The following is a 23,516-nucleotide window of genomic DNA, read 5'->3' as shown; positions in this document are numbered from 1 at the left end:
CATACTCAACCTCTGTATTCTTCCTAATACATGAAATTTCTAGCCATAAAGATTCCACATCGCATTTTGTTTCTTGTACCGAACTTTAGCATTTGACTCTATACCATCATATAGCACCACTCCTCCATCAAATTTGATCCAGCCTGTCATGCCAATATTAATTTGTACCAGTATGTCATCAAGATGGCCTCCTTCCAGCAGGTTTCTTAGATGCCTGTTATTCTATATCTTCTTTTAGTGCCATACATTCTCTCTCTCTAGTCTTTTTTTAAGACTTCTTGCATTTGACAACCCTTTTCCCTTAAATGGGCAGCCTGACCCCCTAGCAGCAGTACTGCAAGACTAGTGCTAGGGGTCAGCAAAACCATTTTGAACCCAGCACTTGCTAAGTGCTACTGAATATTCCCTTAGGGCCGCCTCAGTACCATTCAGCCAGGCAAGAGATTGTGTTACCCTGATAAGTGGCTTTGAATATCAATGACCTCCCCCCCCCCCCCCCCAAATTTGTACCTGAGGCAATAGTGACTTCCACCAGCAGAATACTACCCCTTCTAGCATAAAAACTCTAGAAACTGGTAAATACCCTAGTGTAATTCTAAACCCAAAATCCCTTCTCAGAGCTGCAGCACCTATCTGGATACCCCTCCAAAACAGTGCTATTCTTTGAGGCTTAGAGAAGGTTTTCTAGGTTTCATCCTTTTTCTATATAATCCTCTTAGGGACTTGTCCCATGTTTTATTCTCTAATCTGCCCAGTGCTCTGGCAATATCCCTTGTCATCTACCCTTCATTACTTGATCATCTTCCTTAACTTAGAAGATCCATATCTACAAACCACAGAAATCTGAAAGGTGCAATAGCAGCCATATTTATGAACTGAAGTCTCAAGAACCGATTGAAAACCATATTCTACTAATTGTTACAAACAAGGGTAAAAGAATTGACTAAACTATTTAGCTGAAGTGGTAGAAGGCCAAGGTTTATCTCAAATCATCTTTGACTCAACACAAATACTATTAATTGCACTATGCTTCTAAGGACAGAATGCTGTAAGAATCAGCAGCACAGCACATATGGGATAGCAAAGCTTAATCTGGGAATCATTTTCTCCAATTCGATTAATGCCTTGAATCAAAATTGTCAAGCAGAATGTAGCATTTGTCTAGATAATGGCCAAGGCTTAGCTAGTCAACAGTTGCTGAAGTCTGGCTGATTTTCTAATTTTTTGTTTTTGTGCATCAAAGTACAGGTAAGTTTCTGCAGCTTAGTTTCCATTTCAGTATCTTTAGTCTTGCACATAGAACTTAATAGTATCTGAGAGTAGAGCTGAGCCACAATGCCCTATAACCAGTTACTGGAGAAGCTTCTGCTCTACAAGACTTACCTTTTTCCCCAAGTAAATGCCTAAGTGAGGATTTCATGACTTAGGTACAGATCAGCTAATACCTACACTGCCTATCACCTTGACTACACATTATGATGGCACAATGTTTCTGCCTAACTAGGCCCAGTGCAGTTTTTCAAAGAAATTACAGCAATTTTATTTATAAGTATTTGTGTCTTTCCATATCATTTACACATACAATCAGGTTGCTATCTAAAACAGAACAATTTGTAATTTTTTTTGATATATATTTTATTCCAGAAGCAAAAGTCTGAAGTGTGTGAACATCTCTTTAACCACACCCATCATATTGTGTAGATCAACTTGTCAGACTGCTCTAATGATGTCCCGGTGAAGTGAGAGATGGTTAAAAGCAGCAGGTTGCACCCATCATTGTCTAAAACAAACCAGCATCTGATCATCAGCTTCTTGTGAGGCTAGTCTAGTTACAGTAAAGAAGCTGCAGACTTGTGCTTCTATCCCAAGTTGCTGGTTACAACAGATTTTAGCAAGACTCACAAAGAAAGCAGGACAAAGAATCAGGTGGTTTACCTCATTGAGAAAATAACCTCCAGCTGTGTCATCTAAAAATCTTGAATTGCAATTTTGCATTATCAATATTAAAACTATGAAAAGAGACTGAAATGTAAATTTAATGTCATTTTCCCTTACCTGTATCCACCTACATTTGCTATAATTTATGTTGATACTATCCATTGACAGGCACCAAGATTTAAGAACAGTTAAGAGGGTTGACTAATAACTTATACACTGGAAATAAGGTTCAATCACCCTACCCAGGCTAAATATTTCAATACTGAGCAACAAACTTTAGAAAACATTATAGGAGCCATCAGTTGGGCAGTTTTAGACCAGTTTAGATGGCATAAAATGTCCAGGAGTTGACGTTTCTTTATAGCAAGCTCAGACTTGAGTAACTTTAAAAAGCTAAAATATGTTTCAGTAGAGAATTTGAGAAAAAAACCAAGGGACACTAAGGAATTGGGGTGTGTTTATCCATGGTATTGAAATATTGGTTCTGTCTCTACTGTATGAACTCACCAACGGAAACTCGTAGCTATAACAAGATGCCCTGTACTGGATCAGGCCAAGGATTTTACATGTATACCGCCTTGAGTGAATTCCTTCAAAAAAAAGCAATAAATAAATCCTAATAAATAAAATGAATAAATGACCAAGCATCAGCCCTGACATTCCTGATGGTTTTCTATAAATAGATAATGATAAAGTTTAATGGAAGCTCTGAGACTGGTCAGTCAGTTCCAGCAGCTTTTTCAATGACTGCAATAATGCTTAAGTCAGCAGCTAATTAGTATATGAGCTGTAAAAATCAGGTTTTACCTGGTAAACCAGTTGAGTTGAAGCACTTAATTTTAATTAGCGCTAGTCCTAAAACAGTGTGTGTGTACCAACTGAAAACAGCACTATTGCCAAAAAAAATTAAGCACTGTAAGCAGTTGTCCTTAAAATGGTATTCTCATTCACTTTATTCTAATTTCATCAAGTCAATCTGTAGATCTATAGAGCAGCTAGCGGGAGCCAAGTATGAACTAGCAGACTCCAGTACTCCACAAATATATGGAACATTTTACACTTTCTTATCTTTATGCAACACTTCTGGGTGGTGAAGTATAGCGTTGGGGGGAGGGGGGCCGAGAAATGGTAGGGGTCTATAGAGGAGGATCACTGGTGTAAGGCGTAGACCACTAGAAAGATTCAGGTGCTTCCTCATCTATACCAGTACCAATGCAATGCTTATATCCCGCATATAGTTAAATTTGTTCTCCTGTGTAGTCATGAGTCTTGATTCTTCATTCCAAGCCCCAATATTCCCAGTGGTTCTAGAGCAATGCTCCCATTCTTTCAGCAACAGCTCTAAATCATACAGCCATGGAAAGCATCTAAGCCCCCCACACACTGAGTAATGCAGAATGACATCCTATGAGGCATCCACCCAGGTTGTGACCACAAATACAGGTTATTACCCACAGCAGCCAAGTAGCAACCTTCAAAAATCGATGGTGATCCTTGACTTGAGAATCCCACTTATGCCCAATGGCCACCAGTTCCTCCTTTCTCGAAAGCTACCCTCTCCAGCAACTCTCCTGCTTGGTCAAAGCAGAGAGCTCCTCCTTGTGCTACAATCAGCTAGCTCTCCTTTGCCTTAGGGAATGAGAGCAGACAGGCTGCACATCCTGTTCTTCTCAACCTCCTCAGCTAGGTGTTTTGGAATTCAAAACACAGCCTGCTTTATGCCTTCTCAAGGGTGGGGATGAAGCAGCACAGTTCACCACATTGCTCACCTCTCTCCTTCTCTCCCTCCACTGTACTCCTTTCCATACCCCTCTGCTCCACTCACAGCCTGTCCTCTTCCCCCCCACCCACACACTCTAGTCCTCATTCACAACTCAGTCATCCCCCCTCCCCCAAATCTCCTAATTCTTGCTCCTCTCCACACCCCATCTTCTTCCCTGCCACCAACTAGACTTAATGTGAGGCATGAAAATGTTTTTTAAATAGCTACCCCCCCCCCCCCCCCATTCTTGGCTTTCTAATGAATTATAAGAGTTCCCCTACATTTAATATTTAAAAAAAGTTAAAGATCAAAATTTAGTTTATACTTTTCATAAGTCAATCGCTATAGGGAGAAGAGTATAATATTAACCACATTTAGACACTGATCTTACACTAGTGCTGGAAACAACGAGTTTACCTATAACATGTCAAAAGCTACATCATACCAATAGTTTTAAAGGCATTTAATACAACCAATTTGGCATTTCAAGGGATTAGTTCACAAGTTTATTATGAAAAATACTGTAGAACATTTCTGCAACACTGTCTTGCAGAAAACAGTTTTGCTGAAAACAAATTTGCTAAGTTTAAACATTAACAGAACAATTTAGGGGAGAGAAAAAAATGAGTGCAGATAGAAAATCAATACAATTAAATTAAACAATATTCCCTGAAAACAAACAAAACAAGTTTCAGAAGTCAGATATAAGAGGCCTTGGTACTTATTTTTAAAATGTTCTTAAAGTTCCAATGATTGCTGCTATTATCTACAGTCATGCTGAGTAAAGCTATCTCTAAATGGTAAGTTAATTGTATTCACAAGGTGTTAATGTTTACATCTTAATTTCTGCAGTCTCAGACAGCAAAACTACAGACAGTGCTATGCCAGAAACTGCTTCTTGATCAACAATGTCATACTTCAGCATGCAATGAACTGCTTTTTCTAAAGTAGTCACAGTTGAAGACGAGAGGCTTTGTACTTTAATATGGCACATCTTTTGGTCCATGTGGAAACAGCAAGTTTCTGAGTATTTACATTTTCTGACATTTGGAGTTACTGCTGCCTCTCATTTCCTTTAGGTCAATGCATGATTCATGGCAATACTGTACAGTGGTAAAATTTCTTTACAGGAAGTAGTCTGGGGTGCGACGGGTAACATGAGGTTCACCTCTACGTGGCGCTGGATCAAACTGCAAACTGACAAAAAAAAAAAAAAAAACACAGAATGTTATATTTTTCCATTATATATGAAATGCCAGTTTCGTATTATGCTAATTCTTACGGTGGCTGCATCTTACCACCAGACAGTCCTAACAGAGGATTTGAACTCTAGAGATTGGGATCACACAATTAGCGTGCCACTGACTATCCCTGTCACAAATTGAAAAAGTACTAGTTTCCATTAGAAAACTAAAGCTGGAGGTTCAAGGCCCCACCAATACACAAGCTAAAAGTATAGACTAGCCCACATATAATTAAGACCTTTTTTGAAAGCTTGTTATGGTATAAGCCAATCATCAGAATTAAATGTGTAGCATGATGTTGTGTTGGATCAGATATATATTTGTGCAGCTTTTAAATATATATATTTGACACTGCAGCAGAGAGAATAGTTTCATTTCAAGCCCCTCTCTCCCCATCCCTTTTTCTGGGAACTTCTGAGAGCAGGGATAGTCAATTAACAAACACAAAAGAGCTTCCTCTGCCCTCCCACCTAACAAAAGATGGACTAAGGTGGGTACCTGGACGCTCATCAGGACATCTCTGAAAACCAAAGACCCAAGAGACCGAAAGTCTGGAGAGCCCATTGAAGACAAAGACTTCAGAGGGGAAACCATAAACAGGACATTTGCTTGTCAAAGGTATACCTTCCCCTCCCATCAGCTTTCAGACATGTGCAGAAAGGAAGGACTTATAATGTGGTCATGTGAACAGACTACATTAACCATAATGCCTTGCAAAATATCCAGGACATGCACACACCATGCTTCTCTGCTAACATTATAAAAGGCCTGGAAACAGCCCAGCTCGTCCTCTTGGAACCTGCCTCCTCTTGGGACCTGCTGCTCTCTTTGGGGTCCGCTGATGCCTTGCTCCTGAAACATGTGCTCATCAATCAGCTGGACCACAGCATGCTTGTAACAAGGACTTGTAACATAACTTTTGATCTAGACCTGCTACTTTGCCTTACTTAAGCACAGATTATCTGTAAAGATCTTTTAAAACCTACCTCTTGTGTGCAATTGTATATTAAATCAACCTTTTTGAAGCTAAAATTACGGTCTCTTTGTGTTCTGAGTATATGGTATCTTTTATATATACTTAATTTAATTTATTGCAATTATCACCTTTGGTGATTGGTGGAGAAATTAATATCCTAAAACTTATAAATACAGCATCTGCTCTTAAATTATAAACAGTAGCGAGTGCTCTCGAGCTATTTTCCCCAAAATAAATAATTTCTTGTAACAAGCTTAAGAGGTAAATATCCATGTAGGTGTAGGCAAGAACCAATTCAAACCTGTGAAGTTATCAATAAGAGAAACCAACAATGCAACTACAATAAATTTAGGTTACTTTTTCATGCCCAAGCTGTTGCATACTTGTAGATAGTGACTTTGGAAAAAGATATGCACATTAGACTTCCATTACAGTATTTGGGATCTAGCTAGCACCCAGATTGCTTCCTGCAGCCATGCATGACTCAGTGCTGGGGCACAGATCAGGCCCAGCATTGAATATCTGGGTATGACCTGCTATCAGTGATGTAAAAACCACTGACCAGCACAGGCTGAATAATCAGGCTCTAATTTGTATCTGAGACAACGAAGAGTTAAGTGATTTGAACCCTTGCTTCTCAGCCCACTACACTATTAGGCTGCTACACCACTCACAGAAAGTGTGTTCCAAGGAGCCGACTTCCATAATCAAAGAATAAGACATTTCTAAGCATATTGCTTCAGTAGTTATGGCACACTAATAAGCAGCAGTTTCACTTATATTGTACCAACATTGTTAGCAACGATGAGTGGTGATGCAGTGCAAAGTACTATTCAATGCTAAAGTACATTTGTAATTTGGAGTCTTGCTTCCAGCACAATCTGGGCTTTAGGTTCAATCTTCATACGTCTAACCCAGGAAATTGGGCTTGTGTTTAAGGTTAATTTTAATTACATAGCATCTGTCATAAAAGCAAAAACATCATTACTTACAAGGAATATTTCAGTGTGTCATCAAGTTCCATGATTGCAGCCTGGTTGCCACAACGGTAACAATAGTTTGGAGCACTAAAGATAGTTACTACATTCCGGTCATGGCACCAATTGTACCCCTAAAGAAAACACACATATCAAGGATAAAGTTCATGTGAATCTAGCAGAAAGGTCTGAAGAAAATGTTCTGCCTGTTAAAAGCTTTTTGCAACTGCCCTGAGAATATATATCTAAACACAAATATGCAGACCACAGTCTCAAAGGGTGGGGGGAGGGAAGAGAGAATTCTCCTATGTCTTCTTGTTGCCCTTTTTAGGAATGTGTCCTAACGTATCTTTCCTTTCAGTACAGTTAATCTGCACTACCCCCAGTTTCTTTATTGTTTTGTTTTTTTAAGGGAGGGAGGGAGGGGGAGATCCTAGGTACCACATGTAGCTTCACACTTCAGCATGAACAACAGAAGTTTAGATCCAAACACAAAGCAGTCCTCCAACAACCGAGCAAACCAAAGATAAACACAGCTTTATTAAAATCACATAATCAGATGCCCAAGGCTGCATCAGGGGCTTAACTTTCCACTACAAGAATACACAAAAACACAATCTGGTATCTGATTTTAATAAAGCTGTGTTTGCTCTTTTACCTTTGGTCTGCTCTGTGACTGCAGGCTTCGCACTTCTTGGCAACATAGCTTAATGAAAAAGGTTGCAAGATGCATCTGATTTTTTTTTTCTAATTCACCAGAAAACTGAGCAGTAACTAATGCCAATCACTAAATTCAATACTGTCATCCCACCAGTGTTTTTAATATTTACCATAGTCTAGTCAGATATCTTGTATATTCATTAGGATTTTAATTTCTTACCTCCATTACCAGCTGGTGGGCTCTTGAAACCAAGGTAAGGCCATTGGCATGGTTGAAAGTTTCAGAAATATCTTGTCCAAAGGTGTAACCTGCACCTCGAGGAGAAATGCCCCAACCACCACGATCGTCTGGATCGGACCACAGTAAATCACACATGGGACCCTAAAGCATAGATATGTATTAGACACTAGTTTCACTAGCAAGTCAACTATAATGCAGAACTGATTAGTCAAACATTTGACTAACAAACCTATCCAAAACATAGTTCACTAGCATGTAGTAAATTGGGCCCCTTCAAAAAATAAATAAATGAGAATCAACAGCATACATTAATGCCATTAACATGAACTACTTCCATAACATAGGCCCTACAGCAAACTGAATGCATTAACTGCCAACAAATTATCCTGTTAATGATTTCTACATCTAGGCTGAAATTTGAACCCATGAACCTCAAATCTCTAATTAGGGCAGAAAACTAATATTTTCATACATCTCACCTTTCCACCTATTTCCCCCATTGGGACAAAGCTGTTGGCAACTACAGCCTAAAATACATCAGTACAAAGGATAATCTGTGTACACAAAACATTTTGGGATAGAGATACACTGAAGCCACATGTATTTATTCAATAATTACCAGATATACAGATAAAGCATTCTCAAACACCTTACCATTTTGGAACACTGGAACCTAATATTCCATTTTCACTTGTATTTGAATAATAAACCATGCACGTGTGCCCCTTGCATTTTGCTCTCTACCAGCAACGTATTCGGAGACCACAAAAGTTTTCCCAGAACATTTATCACTTGCTCACAAAAATCTTGCTTTCTTTTTTCAGAAAGGGATATCAAGGAGGCATATTTTCAAAGCACTTAGCCTTCCAAAGTTCCATAGGTTTCTATGGAGCTTTGGAAGGCTAAGTGCTTTGAAAATGAGCCCCTTTCAAGTGTTTCTTTGTACTTCTCAAAACAAATTGAAAGGCCAGTGTAAGTTTGTGGCCCTTACTAGGGCTGTACCAAATATTAGTATTCGATTCGACATCAAATAGTGCCTCAAATACATTATTCATATCTGTGCCCTGAAAATGACAGATACAAATCAAGGGGCTGGTGGTTGGGAGGCGGGGCTAGTGCTGGGCAGACTTATACGGTCTGTGCCCTGAAAAAGACAGATACAAATCAAGGTAAGGTATACACAAAAAAGTAGCACATATGAGTTATCTTGTTGGGCAGACTAGATGAACCATGCAGGTCTTTTTCTGCCATCATCTACTATGTTACTATTCATATTTGGCTGAATAGTTACTTAAATTCAAATATGAATAATCCGGGGCTCTACTGTGATTGATCTCCAATTTCTCACTGTTTTTTTTATTATTTGTTATGCTAAAGCTCAACACCCATTATTCGTATTTGGACAAATACAGTTCTAGCCTTACACCACTTTAATGCACCCTTTAATGTAGAACACAATGTCAATACTGGAACTCCTCCATTTAAAAAAAATCCAATACCTCATGTGGAACTTCCTGTAGACGATCAAGTGCTCTAATGTGATCCAGTGTATCTATAGAAGGTGATAAACCTCCATGTAGACAGAAAATCTATTTAAAAAGAAAATCCATTATTAAAAACATTGGAAATAAATTATGCATTAAATGAAAAGCTGAAGCAAATGCAATTATATGAAGTGCAACAAGGCTTTTTCATGGCAAAAAGGTTTTCCTTCTAAATGTTCACCAAGTTAGAGGATAACATATCTACAAAGAACTAATTAAAAACAGCTTTCTTAAAGCTTTAATGAATGCATATACCTTACGAAGACAAGTCCAGGAAAACACCCTGGCTAGGCAGTATGGCTTGTGCTATTTAAAAATCATTCCGTTGGCTTGATGATAAACAGAGTGAAAAAGAAAGCATCATGCTTTACCCTACAGGCTGTATATTTACATGGCTGGAACTTGAATAGCAGAAAACCCAGGTTGGAATGCTGTTCAGTCAGGTATATATATATATATATTACATACCATGTAAAATGAGTTTATCTTGTTGGGCAGACTGGATGGACCGTTCAGGTCTTTATCTGCTGTCATTTACTATGTTACTAAAACATGATCTTTAGGGAACCCTATAGAGATGTTTCAATAAATGGTGAAAGAAAGCCAGGAGTGTTAAATAGAAGAACAGAGTAAATGATGCAAGTTATCTGCATTAACTTCAAAGTATCTTGTAGATGCTAGGGGAAAAAAATACAATTTGAAGTGTCTATATACAAATGCTAGAAGCCTTAAAAATAAGATAGGAAAATTGGAGTATAAAGAACTAAATGAAGAGGTAGATATAATAGGCATTTGAGAAACCAAGTGGAAGGAGGGCAATCAATAGGATACAGTGTTATCAGGGTACAAATTATATTGCAATGATAAGAGTGGATCAAATTGGAGGGGGGGGGGGGGGGGGGGGGTTGCGCTATATGTTAAAGAGGAAATGGAGTCAAACAAATTAAACATGAAACAGATAGCAGTGTGGAATCTTTATGCATAGAAATTCCAGATATGAAAAGGAAGGAATATACTGATTAGGGCTATAGTACCGTCCGCCAGGACAGAACAAACAGATGAAAATATGTTTACAGAAATTAGGCAAGCTGGCAAATTATACAACACTAGTAAAAAAGGCCTGTTTCTGACACAAATGAAACAGGCGCTAGCAAGGTTTTCCTCGGAGTGTGTATGTTTGGGAGAGTGCATGTGAGAGTGACTGTGTGAGAGTCAGAGTGAAAGTGTGAGTGTGTGAGTGTGTGTGTGTGAGAGAGAGTGAGTCTGGGTGTGAGTGTGTTTGTGAGAGAGTGTGTGTGTGAGAATGAGAGTGTGTGCAAGTGTGTATGTGAGACAGAGTGTGTGTGTGTGCGAGAGAGAGTGTGTGTGAGACAGATTCTCTGTGAGTGAGTGTATGAGACCAAGCAAGTGTGTGAGTGACTGTGTGGCACATAGAGAGTGAATGTGATACAGTGTGAGACAGAGTGTGTGAGAGTGAGAGTGAGAAAGACATTGTATATGAGAGAGAGAGTGTGAGCCCTGCCCTCCCAATCCATGCCCATCTGTCCCCTGCCCCCTCCATTCATCCTTTTCCAGCAATTCCCCTCTCTCCCTGAGCCCTGCCCTCCCAATCATGCCCATCCATGCTCCTGTCCCATGCCCCCTCCATTCATCCCTATCCAGCAATTCCCCTCTCTCCCTGAGCCCTGCCCTGCAATCCATATCCATCCATGCCCATCTGTCCCCTCCATTCATCCCTATCCAGCAATTCCCCTCTCTCCCTGAGCCCTGCCCTCCCAATCCATGCCCATCCATGCTCCTCTGTCACCTGCCCCCTCCATTCATCCCTATCCAGCAATTCCCCTCTCTCCATGAGCCCTGCAATCCATATCCATGCTCCTCTGTCCCCTGCCCCCTCCATTCATCCCTTTCCAGCAATTCCCCTCTCTCCCTGAGCCCTGCCCTCCCAATCCATGCTCCTCTGTCCCCTGCCCCCTCCATTCATCCTTTTCCAGCAAGTCCCCTCTCTCCCTTCCATGACCCCCCCTCGCATCCATGCTCCTCTCTCTCCCATGTCCCAGCCTGGCCCGCCCACTTCTCCCCCCCCCCCTTCGCATCCATGCTGTCATTTCTCCCCTGCCCTCCCGCTCCCATTGTTCAACTTTACTGCCCACCCTCTTCTCTCCCCCCATCCCTTTTTTTTTTCTTCTTTTTAAATTTACCTCCGTGGCGGTTCCGGCAGCGCAGCGTCGGGGAAGGAGGCGGCGCTCCCGACGTCTAGCCTTCCCTTCGCTGTGTTCCGCCTTCTTCTGACGTCATCCTTGACGTCAGAAGAAGGCGAAACACAGCGAAGGGCAGGCTAGAGACGTCGGGAGCGCCGCCTCCTTCCCCGACGCTGCGCTGCCGGAACCGCCACCACGGAGGTAAATCTAATATAATAAAACGCACCGTGCATGGGTGCGATCCGTTTGTTTGTTTTCCCACCCTCGACGTCATGACGTTTGACACGAGGGCGGGGCAGAGACGGCTGGCTGGCTTCACACTATGAATCCACGAACCCTACAGGGAGTGTTTGAGTGACTTCAGAACATTCACAGTGCGTTTTATTATATTAGATTATAATAATGGGTGATTTCAATTATCTTAACATTGACTAGATAAATGTTACATCAGGGAGTGCTAGGGAGGTAAAATTTCTAGATGTAAGAAATTACTGCTTCTTGGAGCAACTTGTCCTGGAACCAAGGGGGGGGGGGGCTATTTCAGATCTAATCCTTAGTAGAATGCGGGGTATAGTACAAGAGATAACAGTATTGGATCTGCTGAGAAACAGTGATTATAATATGAACAAATTTGAGTCGATATCTGGATTGTCACTAAGGAAATCTACTCTAGCAGTTTTTAATTTTTGAAAGGTGACTGACAAAAATTAGGAAAATGGTTAAAAAGAAGCTGAAAAGGATTGGCTGCAAAGGTTAGAACTTTAAATCAGGCGTGGACATTGTTGAAAAACAGCATCGTGGAAGCCCAGACTAGATGTATTCCACGTATAGCAGAGAGACTGAATGAATTTGTGTCGGTCTTTACGGAAGAAGATGTAAGAGATCTACCTATACCGGAAATGGTTTTCAGAGGTGATGATGCAGAGGAACTGAAAGAAATGTTGGTGAACTTGGAAGATGTACTGAGCAAAACTGACAAGTTAAAGCATGATAAATCACCTGGATCAGATGGTATACACCCCAGGGTATAAAAAGAACTCAAACATAGAATTGCTGATCTGCTGCTAGTGATCAGTAACCTGTCATCAAAAACATCTGTAGTACTTGAACAATGGAGGGTGGCCAACGTGACACCAATTTTTAAAAAAAGGGTTCAGGGGTGATCCAGAAAGTTATAGACCAGTAAGCCCGACTTCAGTGCCAGGCAAAATTGTGAAAAACTATTATAAAGAACACAATTATTAACACAAACATGGTTTAATGGGACAGTCAGCATGGATTCAGCAAAGGGAGGTCTTGCCTCACCAATTTGCTTTGAAGGCGTGAATAAACATGTCAATGAAGGTAAACTGGTTGACGTATCTAGATTTTCAGAAAGCTTTTCACAAAGTACCTCATAAGAGACTGCCGAGAAACTTAAGGTGTCACGGGATAGGAAGCAATGACCTTCTGTAGATTAAGAATTGGTTATAGGACACAAAACAGAGGGTAGGGTTATGTGGCCATTTTTCTCAATGGAAGAGGGTGAATAGTGGAGTGCCAAAGGGATCTGTACTGGGACCAGTACTATTAAACATTTATAAATGATCTGAAAATTGGAACACGTGAGGTGATTGAATAGTTTTGTGTCATCTGTAAATTTGAAGTAGTCAAAACATTTAATGTAGACAGATGCAAAGAGATGCACATTGGGAAGTATAATCCAAATCAGTTATCTGATGCTAGGGTCCACTTTAGGAGTCAGCACTCAAGACCTAGGTGTCATAATACACAGAAATCTTCTGCCCACTGTGCGACGGCCAAAAAAGCAAACAGGATGCTAGGAATTATTAGGAGAGGGATGCAAAATAAGACCAAAAATACTATAATGTCTCTGTATTGCTCCATGGTGTGACCTCACCTTGAAAATTGCGTTCTATTCTGGTCGCTGTACCTCAAAAGAAGATAGAGGAATTACAAAAGGTTCAAAGAAGAACGACCAAAATGATGGGATGGAACTGCTCCCATATGAGGAAAGTAATGGAGGCTAAAAAGACTTACTATCAGAAGTTAATATTTTTAGATACCTTACCAATTCCTTATGCTTAACCCAAATTTCTGAAGAACTGCAGGACCTTTAACTAGTGAAGTTTTGGACTGAGTTTGTCATATCAGATTGTATTTACAGAATTCAGAAATGGGCTTCATCAAATTTAATAAAGCTAAATACAACTACAATAAAGTTATTATACTTTGACAACTCTGACTAAAAAAATTCCATAAAACCTGACCCTTGAAACATGGGAGAATTTGGTCTTTGAGAAATCAAGAGTACTGGGCTTTATTTTAGATACACAATTATCACTAAAAAAAATCAAGTTGATAAAGTAAAAGACTTTTTAAAACTAAGACAGCTTAGAACTATATGCTCCTCATTCTTCCCAGCACAATTTAGACCGCTTGTACAAGTGATCATTTTGCCACAGCTGGACTGACAACTCACTGTATGCATGGATTAGTCAGAACTATTTAGAGGCTTCAACTGCTACAAAACTGTGTAGCTCGACTGATTTTTAGTAAAAAGTGTGATTAACACCATTGCTTAGGGAACTGCATTAGCTGCAGGTAAATGTAAGAATTAAAAGCTGATCTGTATGGTTCTGCAGATTTTATTTTTTTATGGTAGCTGCCGATCTGAACACTGGTCTCATTTCCTCATTTATCACAGTCAACGTGTAAATATTATGCATTAAATCTGGCTTTTCCTGCAGCTGGCAAGATTCAAGAAATTATTTTGATAGCTCTTATCAGACAAATTATGGAATTTACAATCTTTACAATTTTGTGAAATTATGGATTATACATCTTTTAGGAAGGCTCTGAAAACTGATTTAATAATGTTTGATATTGTATTAATAATATTTTTTGTTACTTTGATTCCTGTGGGATAATAGCAGGTTATAAATGCAGAGAATAGAACAGAAACACTAAAGAGGTTAGGGCTCTTCAGTTTGGAAAAAAAGACGGCCGAGGGAGGATATGCGAGGTCTACAAAATCCTGAGTGATGTGGAACAGGTGAAGATTTTTCACTCATTCAAAATGTACACTTGATGAAATTGAATGGAAATACTTTTAAAACAAATAGGAGGAAACAGAATAGCTAAGCTCTGGAACTTGTTGCCAGAGGATGTGGTAACAGTGGTCAGTGTATCTGGGTTTAAAAAAAAAAAAAAAAGTTTGTACAAATTCCTGGAGGAAAGGTCCATTGTCTTACTGAGATGGACATGGGGAAGCCCTAGGATTAGTAGCATAGAATGCTATTAATTGGGTTTCTGCCAAGTACTCGTGACCTGGGCTGGCCACTCCTGGAAGCAGGACGCTGGGCTAGATGAGACCATTGGTCTGACTCAGTAAGGTTATTCTTAAGTTCTTATGTTAACTGATCACAACCAGATTATGGTCCCCCCTGCTCCCTCCTGCAAGACAAATTCTTGGCCTGACAGTTCTAATAACCAATAAGTCAGCAGCAAAAGAGACATTACATGCAAAATTTGCTAAACTATTGTACTATACCTGTCCATCCACCAAGGCAGTGAGGGGAAGATAATCAAAGAGATCTGTAAAATATTTCCAAACATTTGCATTTCCATATTTTCTTAAGCATTCATCATAAAACCCATACACTTGTGTGATTTGTCTGCTTTCATGGTTGCCTCGAAGGATTGTAATACGTTCACGGTAGCGAACCTACAAAAAACATTTACATCAGTTGATCGCTCAGTGCAAATAAACTTTTTAGGAGGTGGTAACATTTAAACAGCCATTTTTACAGAATGCAGGGTATCTCAGGGCTTCTGAATGTTCAGCTGGCATGACCTCAACAAAAGGCAGGTACAGAGATTTAAATTTCAGATCTGTTTCATTTTGTTAATAAGGGCACACAAAATGAAACTTTGCATGCACTGTTACAATACGAAGGGCTCTGTTTACAAAGCTGTGCTGTAGGCACGCGCTAAAAATTAGTGCAAGCTAATGACACCCATTATATTCTATGGGTGTCTCTAGAATTAGCACATGCTAAGAAGTTTGCAAGCCTACAGTGCAACTTAGTAAACAGGGTCCAAAATGAATAAAGATGGCCAATGTGACTAACAGAAATATATTTACAGCCTTTATTAGTATTGCTGCTTTAAAACACTCTTTATACTTAATGCAAAATGTTCTGCTAAAACCATTGAATTTAAAACATTTTCAAAATCTGCAATTGTAATAAGCTCAAATAGATAACAAAACTTTACCTTAAGAGCTACAAGCAGTGTGACTGTTTCAACTGAATAATATCCTCTGTCTACATAGTCTCCCATGAACAAGTAATTTGTATCAGGTGATTTGCCTCCAATTCTGAACAGTTCCATAAGGTCATGAAATTGTCCGTGCACATCTCCACAGACTGTAACAGGACAACGCACTTCTTGAACATTAGATTCTTTAGTCAAAATTTCTTTAGCCTGCAAAAAGAAACAAGTTTGTTTGATAATTTGCTTTATCTTAAAAACACAGAACGATTTAAGTCAATTTCTTAAGTGACTAAACTGAAGAGAGGTGTGTTGAGGCATGCCACCAGCTTCCATCCTCACTCCCAAGGAAGCACAGGCAATGTATTTCTTTGATATCTTAACTTTTTTTTTATTTTTTTTTTTTTTTTGGGGGGGGGGGGGGAAGGACATAAATGCTCCCCCCCCCCTCACCCAGCCAACCCCACCCCGAAAATGGATTGCTGGCTACACCCCTGCCTTTAATCATGAGATTAAAAAAAATCAAAGTGCAGTCCCAACTAATAGAAGCGTTGATTCCTGCTATGGATTGAATCACTGGGTAAAGAAAGTAGAATGCTGCTCAAAACAGACTAATTTAGACACAGTCAGCATATATTTTTATTTGCATTAAAAATCTCAATTCTATTATGTTAAAGACTGAGGGACTGATGCACAAAGGCAGCCGTTAAATACAGCTGCTGCAGGACAGGTTACAGAGTCGCAAGAGCAACCAATCAATGCACAAAAGGGATGGCATGCAAATTAGGTGCATAGATCCCCCTATGCAATTCAAAGCTGTCAAATGCATGCTAGACCACCACAGAGGAGGGTTTTTTTTTTTTTTTTTTTAAGTTGCACAGGGAGGCTCCAGAGGGCGGTCTGCTGGAATCCAATGGACTCCCCTCTTGAGCCCCCTGCACAACAAACTCTGTGGTGGTCTAGTGAACCCCCCCCCTCCCCTTCCAGAAAATCCCTAGTGGTCCAGTGACCTCACACACACCCTCCCAGACCCCCAATTCATCAGTTGGAGGAAGGAGGACAGGAGCAATGGCTCCTCCCTCTGGGCCCACCTTCTCAAGAAGGTAGCGCCCAGCCCCTCCCAAGATGCACCAGGCAGGGGCTGGGTGCCACCATTTTGAGAAGGCGGGCGTTGCTCCTGCCCCCAACTGTAGAGGTATATGGAGAGAAGGGTGTCAACTAGACCATCATGGCAATTTTTGGTAGTGGGGAGGCTCAGTGGAGGAGTGGCCTAGTGGTTAGGGTGGTGGACTTTGGTCCTAGGGAACTGAGGAACTGAGGAACTGAGTTTGATTCCTGGCACAGGCAGCTCCTTGTAACTCTGGGCAAGTCACTTAACCCTCCATTGCCCCATGTAAGCCGCATTGAGCCTGCCATGAGTGGGAGTGTGTGGAGTACAAATGTAACAACAACAAAAAAAAAATCTAAATTGAGAGTGTTTCCCCTTTTACTTTAGACTTCACTGGTTATCAACTGAAGCTAGAGTAAGGTTCGATTCCTAGCTATTTGCTCATCCACTTTTGCTTTGCAGCCTCTTTAAGAACTAGCATCAATTTTTTCACCTTTCCTTCTGCTAAGGTTAAAAGGAGACTACCGCTCTTTGAAAAATCTTTGGCTATTAAAGCCGCAAGACTGGTTGCTGGAATGGTTTTCCTTTTCACAATCATATCTTCTATTTAGAAAGAGCAAAACTTTCTTATTTAAGAAATATGTATAAGCAGACTTTGTTCATTTTTTTAAGTGGTTTATGTAATTCCCAGAGACTGACTGGTCTCTTAACATCTGTAACCCGCTTAGAACTAAAAGGTGGTAGCAGGATACATAAGTCCAAATATAATGTAATGTCTGTTTCCATAACCAAAGAAACATCAATGTTTCTTTGCCAATTTGCAATTTAGACAAATGCAAAATCAGCTATGAACAGATGTACGGAGGTATTCTAATGAAAGTAACAGTATCCACCAACCACAAGATAAAGGTCACTTCCCACAATTCTCAGGATAAAGACACATTCATTTTATTATCTGGCAGCTATACATGTAACTATGCAGAGCAGAAAAATCTTGACATTACCCCCGCACCAACTATTTGGTACCAGATGCCTAAAATTTAGAACAGAAAGACTACAGAAGAGGCTAAAAGCTAAAGGTGAGCATTTAATGCCCAACCACTTTCTCTCTGATGCAGTAAGCTAGTCAAATGCAAATCTGATGAACACAGAACTTGTATGCTAACCATGAGCACACTGGAAACACTCACAAAAGGTTCTGTGCCGAGGGTAGCAAGTACTGAGCTCATAACCAAGCCACAAAAAAAGTCAGCACACATCTGCATTTAAAATCTTTTGCAATGTCAGTTTTTATGCGTAGAACATTCCAGCACACGCACCCATACAAATTTTTTCTGCTCAGACTCGGGTATAGAACCGTCATCTCACGTTCTGTCTTAAAAAGTTGCAAGAATGGTTATGCTTGCAGCGAAAAAGAATAATGCCATTAAGCCCTCACAGATGCTGCTGCAAAAGAACAAGCTAATCCTTCTACATCTCCTGAGCCCTAGCATTCGATTTTTATGCAGGGTTATTTCTGCACAAAACCCTTTTCTTCATCCAGAAGCTTGCATGCAGGGTTCACACCAACTGTATGCCACCATCTGTGACAGTTTTTATGCACTGGCTCCCAAATGAAATATCCAAGCCATGCAGGGCCGCCAAGAGACTGAACTGGACCTGCAACTTCAATTCATATCCTGAGGCCCCGCCAGCAGAAGAGGCGTTACTCCAGCGCTGCTCTTTACTCTGCTGATTGACTGCCCCTGCTGCTCAACAACAACCAACCACCACCACACCTCAGCACCCATGATTAAATACACGCCCATTAAATGGATTAAATCATTCACACCATCTGTTTTGCCAAGAAGCTACAAAAGAAAGGACTGGATATTTTAGAAAAAAAAAAAAAAAAAAAGATGCATATGAACTTATATACACCCCCCCCCTCCCCATAATGGACAACGTACAGATTCAGAGCTCAAAAAATGGGCTAGAAAAAGTCCCAGATAAGTTGCCCCAAAATTGGGGGGGGGGGGGGGGGGAATAGCAAGTAGCAACAGAGACCCTATTGTTTGATCACACTCTGAGGAGGGAAGGAAAGAGTAGGAAAGGGAGTGAGGAAACAGCAAGGAGGGTGCAGAACTAGAAAAATAGCTAGCTATGAAGATAAAAAAATTATACAAGAAAAAGGGGAAGATAGAAATAAGTTTCCACCCCATCCTCACTACATATTTTGATTATGCTTGCGAGGCTAGCCAACTTGAGAGGTTCTCTTTAAGCGACTTTCTCTGAAACTGATGCACTATGGTGGAAAAATACAAAAGCTCACATTTTACATGTGATATCAGGTTTTTGTTTTATTTCTTAATTAAACTATCCTCTTTACCTAGCTACTTGCCTATTTTTATCTGCTCACAAAGAACATACAAAATGTCATTCTCTATTAACTATGAAATTGTAATTCAGGAGTGAGCACTGCTTCCACTAACAGCTCACCAAAAGCTCCAACATTTGAAGATTTTGTCCCAAACTATTCAAATTATGCTGTATATCTACAAAACAAGATATCAAACAGCAAAAATCAACATTTACTTCCTAGTAAACTGATTGCCGTATCTCAAAAAAAGATGTAGTGCAATTAGAAAAGGTTTAAAGAAGAGCAACCACAATGATACTAAAAAGGTTAGGGCTCTTTAGCTTGGGGGGGGGGGGGGGGAGACAGTGAGCGAAGATATGCAAGGTCTACAAAATCCTGAGTGGTGTAAAAGTGAATTGAATTGATTTTTTTTTTTACTTGTTCCAAAAATACAGACTTGGGGACACTCAAGTTACATGGAAATAATTTTAAAACAACTAGGTGGAAATATTTTTTCACTCAATGAATAGTTAAGCTGTGGAACTGTTTGCCAGAGTATGTAGTAAAAGCAGTTAGCATATCGGGGTCTAAAAAAAGGCTTGGACAAGTTCCTGGAGTAAAAGTCCATAGTCTGCAATTGAGACAGACAGGGGGAAGCTACCACTTGCGACTGGTAGCATGGAATGTTGCCACTATTTGGGTTTCTGCCAGGTACACGTGACCTGGCTTGGACACTGTTGGAAACAGGAAGCTGGGCTATATGGACCATTGGTCTGACCCAGTATGGCTATTCTTATGTTTATTTTAATTTACTTATCTGCCAGCCAGACAAACCATCTAGGCAGCTTACAAGCAATAGTGAGTGCATATAAACAGTCAGTGAGGTAAGAAGGGCGGAAATCCATATATTTAACAAAAAAAAAGGAGGGGCATTTGGTGTGCTCCAGTACTTTCAAAATGTAACCAGGCGATCTGCTGAAGAAGAAAATTAACTAAAAGCATCTTTCAATAGATACATCTTGAGATAGGATTTAAAGGTTAACAGAGAAATCTGATTCCGCAAAGAAACAGGTAGAAGGTTCTATAGATGAGGTCTCTGTACTGAAAAAACTGAAGCACAAGTATGTTCATGCTGAAACTGTTTATAATTTGGAATAAGCAAATTTTGACCTAGAGAGCAATATAGTGGTGTAAGGGAGTAGAGGGAAGAATCGGACGGTAGAGGGGTTCTGATGAGGCAAGAATTTCATAAACCATTAGTAATAGTTTATATGTGATGCAATGAGACACGGGAAGCCAATGGGAATTCTTCAAAAGATGAGTGATGTGATCAAATTTCTTTACATTGCGTATTAAATCGAATAGCAGTATTTTGGATGAGTTGTAGACATGGTAAAATTATGTATCATATCTGATAATTTTCTTTCCATTAATCATAGCTGATCAATCCATAGACTGGTGGGTTGTGTCCATCTACCAGCAGGTAGAGATAGAGAGCAATGCTTTTGCCTCCCTATATGTGGTCATGTGCTGCCGGAAACTCCTCAGTATGTCGATATCAAAGCTCCATCCGCAGGACTCAGCACTTAGAGAATTACACCCACAAAAGGGACACTCTGCCCAGCTCACCACCGCCGAAACGGGGGAGGGGAATCAACCCAGCTCATCCCCACACAAGTGGGGGAGGGGAATCCATCCAGCTCATCCCCGCGGAGTGGGGGAGGGACACCACACCCACCGATGCGGGGGGGATCTGGCTTATCCTGCAACTGCAACAGGAGCTGACTGACCCCAACACCGCCGAAGCGGGAGGGGTACAAAGTTGTCCTACAGCCGCACGAAGCGGGAGGGAGCGCCGGCAGAATTTAGGTCTCAATCCAGCCCCATAAAACGGAGGGAAGAGGAATGCAGCAGCTCACTGTAACACAAAATCGTCTCAACTCCAAAAGAATTCAATCGAAAAAATTTGAACACGAAGATCCTCCTGAACAGGAACAGAAGACTAAACTTGAAATGCAACCAGAATATAAACAGAACAGATATCTGGGAGGGGCTATGGATTGATCAGCTATGATTAATGGAAAGAAAATTATCAGGTATGATACATAATTTTACCTTCCATATCATCATGTTGATCAATCCATTGACTGGTGGGATGTACCGAAGCAGTACTCACCCAGGGCGGGACATAGAAATCCCTGACCGCAACACTGAAGCTCCAAACCGGGCCTCCACCCGAGCAGCCACAGTCAAGCGGTAATGCCTGGAGAAGGTATGAGCCGATGCCCAAGTTGCCACCTTACAAATCTCTTCCAAGGAGACGGACCCGGCCTCTGCCATCGAGGCCGCCTATGCTCTAGTGGAGTGAGCCTTCAGCTGGATAGGCGGCATCTTCCCCGCGGCCACATAAGCCGCTGCAATGGTTTCCTTGACCCATCGTGCCACTGTAGGCTTGGATGCCTGCAGACCCTTACGAGGACCTGCGAACAGCACAAACAGATGATCCGACTTCCGGAAATCATTGGTCACTTCCAAGTATCTGATGACTCGTCTCACATCTAGATATTTGAGAACAGAGTACTCCTCTGGGTAGTCCTCCCTACGAAAGGAGGGTAAGCAGAGCTGCTGATTCACATGGAAACGAGAAACAATCTTGGGCAGGAAGGAAGGCACCGTGCGAATAGACACTCCTGCCTCAGTGAACTGCAGGAAGGGTTCCCGACATGATAGCGCCTGGAGCTCGGAAACTCGTCTGGCTGAAGTGATAGCCACCAAAAAGACTGCTTTCAACGTCAGGTCTTTCAGAGATGTCCTCGACAAGGGTTCAAAAGGCGGCTTCTGCAAGGCTCTTAGCACCAGATTGAGATTCCACGCAGGCACCACCGAGCGCAGAGGAGGGCGTAGGTGATTAACTCCCTTGAGAAAGCGCACCACATCTGGCTGCGAGGCCAGGGAAGCACCCTTCAGGTGACCACTGAAGCAAGCCAGAGCCGCTACCTGGACTTTAAGGGAACTGAGCGACAGTTCAGAGCCCTCCTGTTCGGGTTGGCTACTGCTCTGCAGACCTTCTCCAAAGTAATGGTGGTCATCGCGGCCTTCCTACAAAAGGAAGGAGTACAAGTCCATCCTTATCTGGACGACTGGTTGATCCGAGCCCCCTCTTATGCAGAGTGCGGCAGAGCTGTAGACCGGGTGATTGCTCTTTTGAGCTCCCTGGGGTGGATCATCAACTGGGAGAAAAGCCGGAACGACCGCACCCAGGCGGATCAGATTGTCCAAAGTCTGCTGCACTGCCACAGCTTTGACTGGAGACTTGCAGGGAGAGTGCACAAACCCGTCTTTTAAGGGTCGGCAGAACTCTAGCTTGTAGCCGTCTCTGATGACTTCCAGCACCCAAGCATCTGAAGTTACCCTGGTCCACTCGCCCAGAAACGAGGACAGGCATCCTCCAATCTGCTCTGGGCCATGGACCAGGGCCCCGTCATTGGGTACGAGACCCTGGGGGAGGACCGGAGGACGCCCCTCCGGGACAGCAGTCTCTGCGAAAGGAATGCTGCTTGGGGGAGAAGTTCCTCTTGAAGGAAGAAGGGGCAGAGGAGCCCGACTTGCCCGGGCGATACCGACAGCTTCCTGAAACCATCCTTTGGAGGAACCGGGGCGGGCACCACTGGCCCGAGCCCTGACCTCTGGTAACCTCTTGCCCTTAGACGTGCCGAGATCGGTCACAATTTTGTCCAGCTCGACCCCAAAGAGCAGCTTGCCTTTAAAAGGCAACTTAGCCAGGCGAGACTTAGAGGCGTGGTCAGCAGACCAATGCTTCAGCCAAAGCCAACGCCGTGCAGAGACTGTCTGAGCCATACCTTTAGCCGAGGCTCTCAAGACATCATACAGCAAGTCTGCCAAATAGGCCAAGCCCGATTCCAGGGCCGGCCAATCAGCCCTCAAGGAAGGATCTGATGGGGAAGCCCGCTGCACAATCGTCAGGCACGCCCTGGCCACATAGGAGCCGCAAACTGAGGCCTGCAAACTTAAAGCAGCCACCTCGGACGACCTTAAAGTCGCCTCCAATCTTCTGTCTTGGGCGTCCTTTAGGGCCGTGCCACCTTCCACCGGCAACGCCGTTTTCTTAGTCACCAAAGTGATTAAAGAATCCACGGTAGGCCAAAGAAAGGCCTCCCGTTCAACTTCAGGCAGAGGATAGAGGCGGGACATAGCCCTAGCCACTTTCAGACTCGCTTCTGGGACATCCTAT

At 41.8% G+C, this 23,516-nt stretch overlaps 1 protein-coding gene across 2 annotated transcripts in view; it reads right to left on the bottom strand.

Annotated features, from left to right (window-relative positions):
* Positions 1-4,148: 4,148 nt before the first annotated feature.
* Positions 4,149-23,516, bottom strand: part of PPP2CA (protein phosphatase 2 catalytic subunit alpha) — a 28,685-nt gene continuing 9,317 nt past the window's right edge. The window contains exons 2-7 of one of the 2 annotated variants that reach the window (XM_030211797.1): positions 15,822-16,031; positions 15,097-15,270; positions 9,298-9,387; positions 7,778-7,939; positions 6,913-7,031; positions 4,149-4,897 (exon numbers count right to left, since the gene is read on the bottom strand). In XM_030211797.1, coding sequence (XP_030067657.1) covers positions 4,825-4,897; positions 6,913-7,031; positions 7,778-7,939; positions 9,298-9,387; positions 15,097-15,270; positions 15,822-16,031 — 828 coding nt within the window. In that variant the 3' untranslated portion in view covers positions 4,149-4,824. The remainder of the gene's footprint in view (positions 4,898-6,912; positions 7,032-7,777; positions 7,940-9,297; positions 9,388-15,096; positions 15,271-15,821; positions 16,032-23,516) is intronic. The other variant, XM_030211796.1, reaches the window with a different exon arrangement.

Source organism: Microcaecilia unicolor, chromosome 8 (assembly GCF_901765095.1).
Source record: "Microcaecilia unicolor chromosome 8, aMicUni1.1, whole genome shotgun sequence".
Taxonomy (NCBI): Eukaryota; Metazoa; Chordata; class Amphibia; order Gymnophiona; family Siphonopidae; genus Microcaecilia; species Microcaecilia unicolor.
The sequence above is the reverse complement of the archived record's forward strand: the minus strand, read 5'-3'. Positions and strand labels throughout refer to the sequence as shown.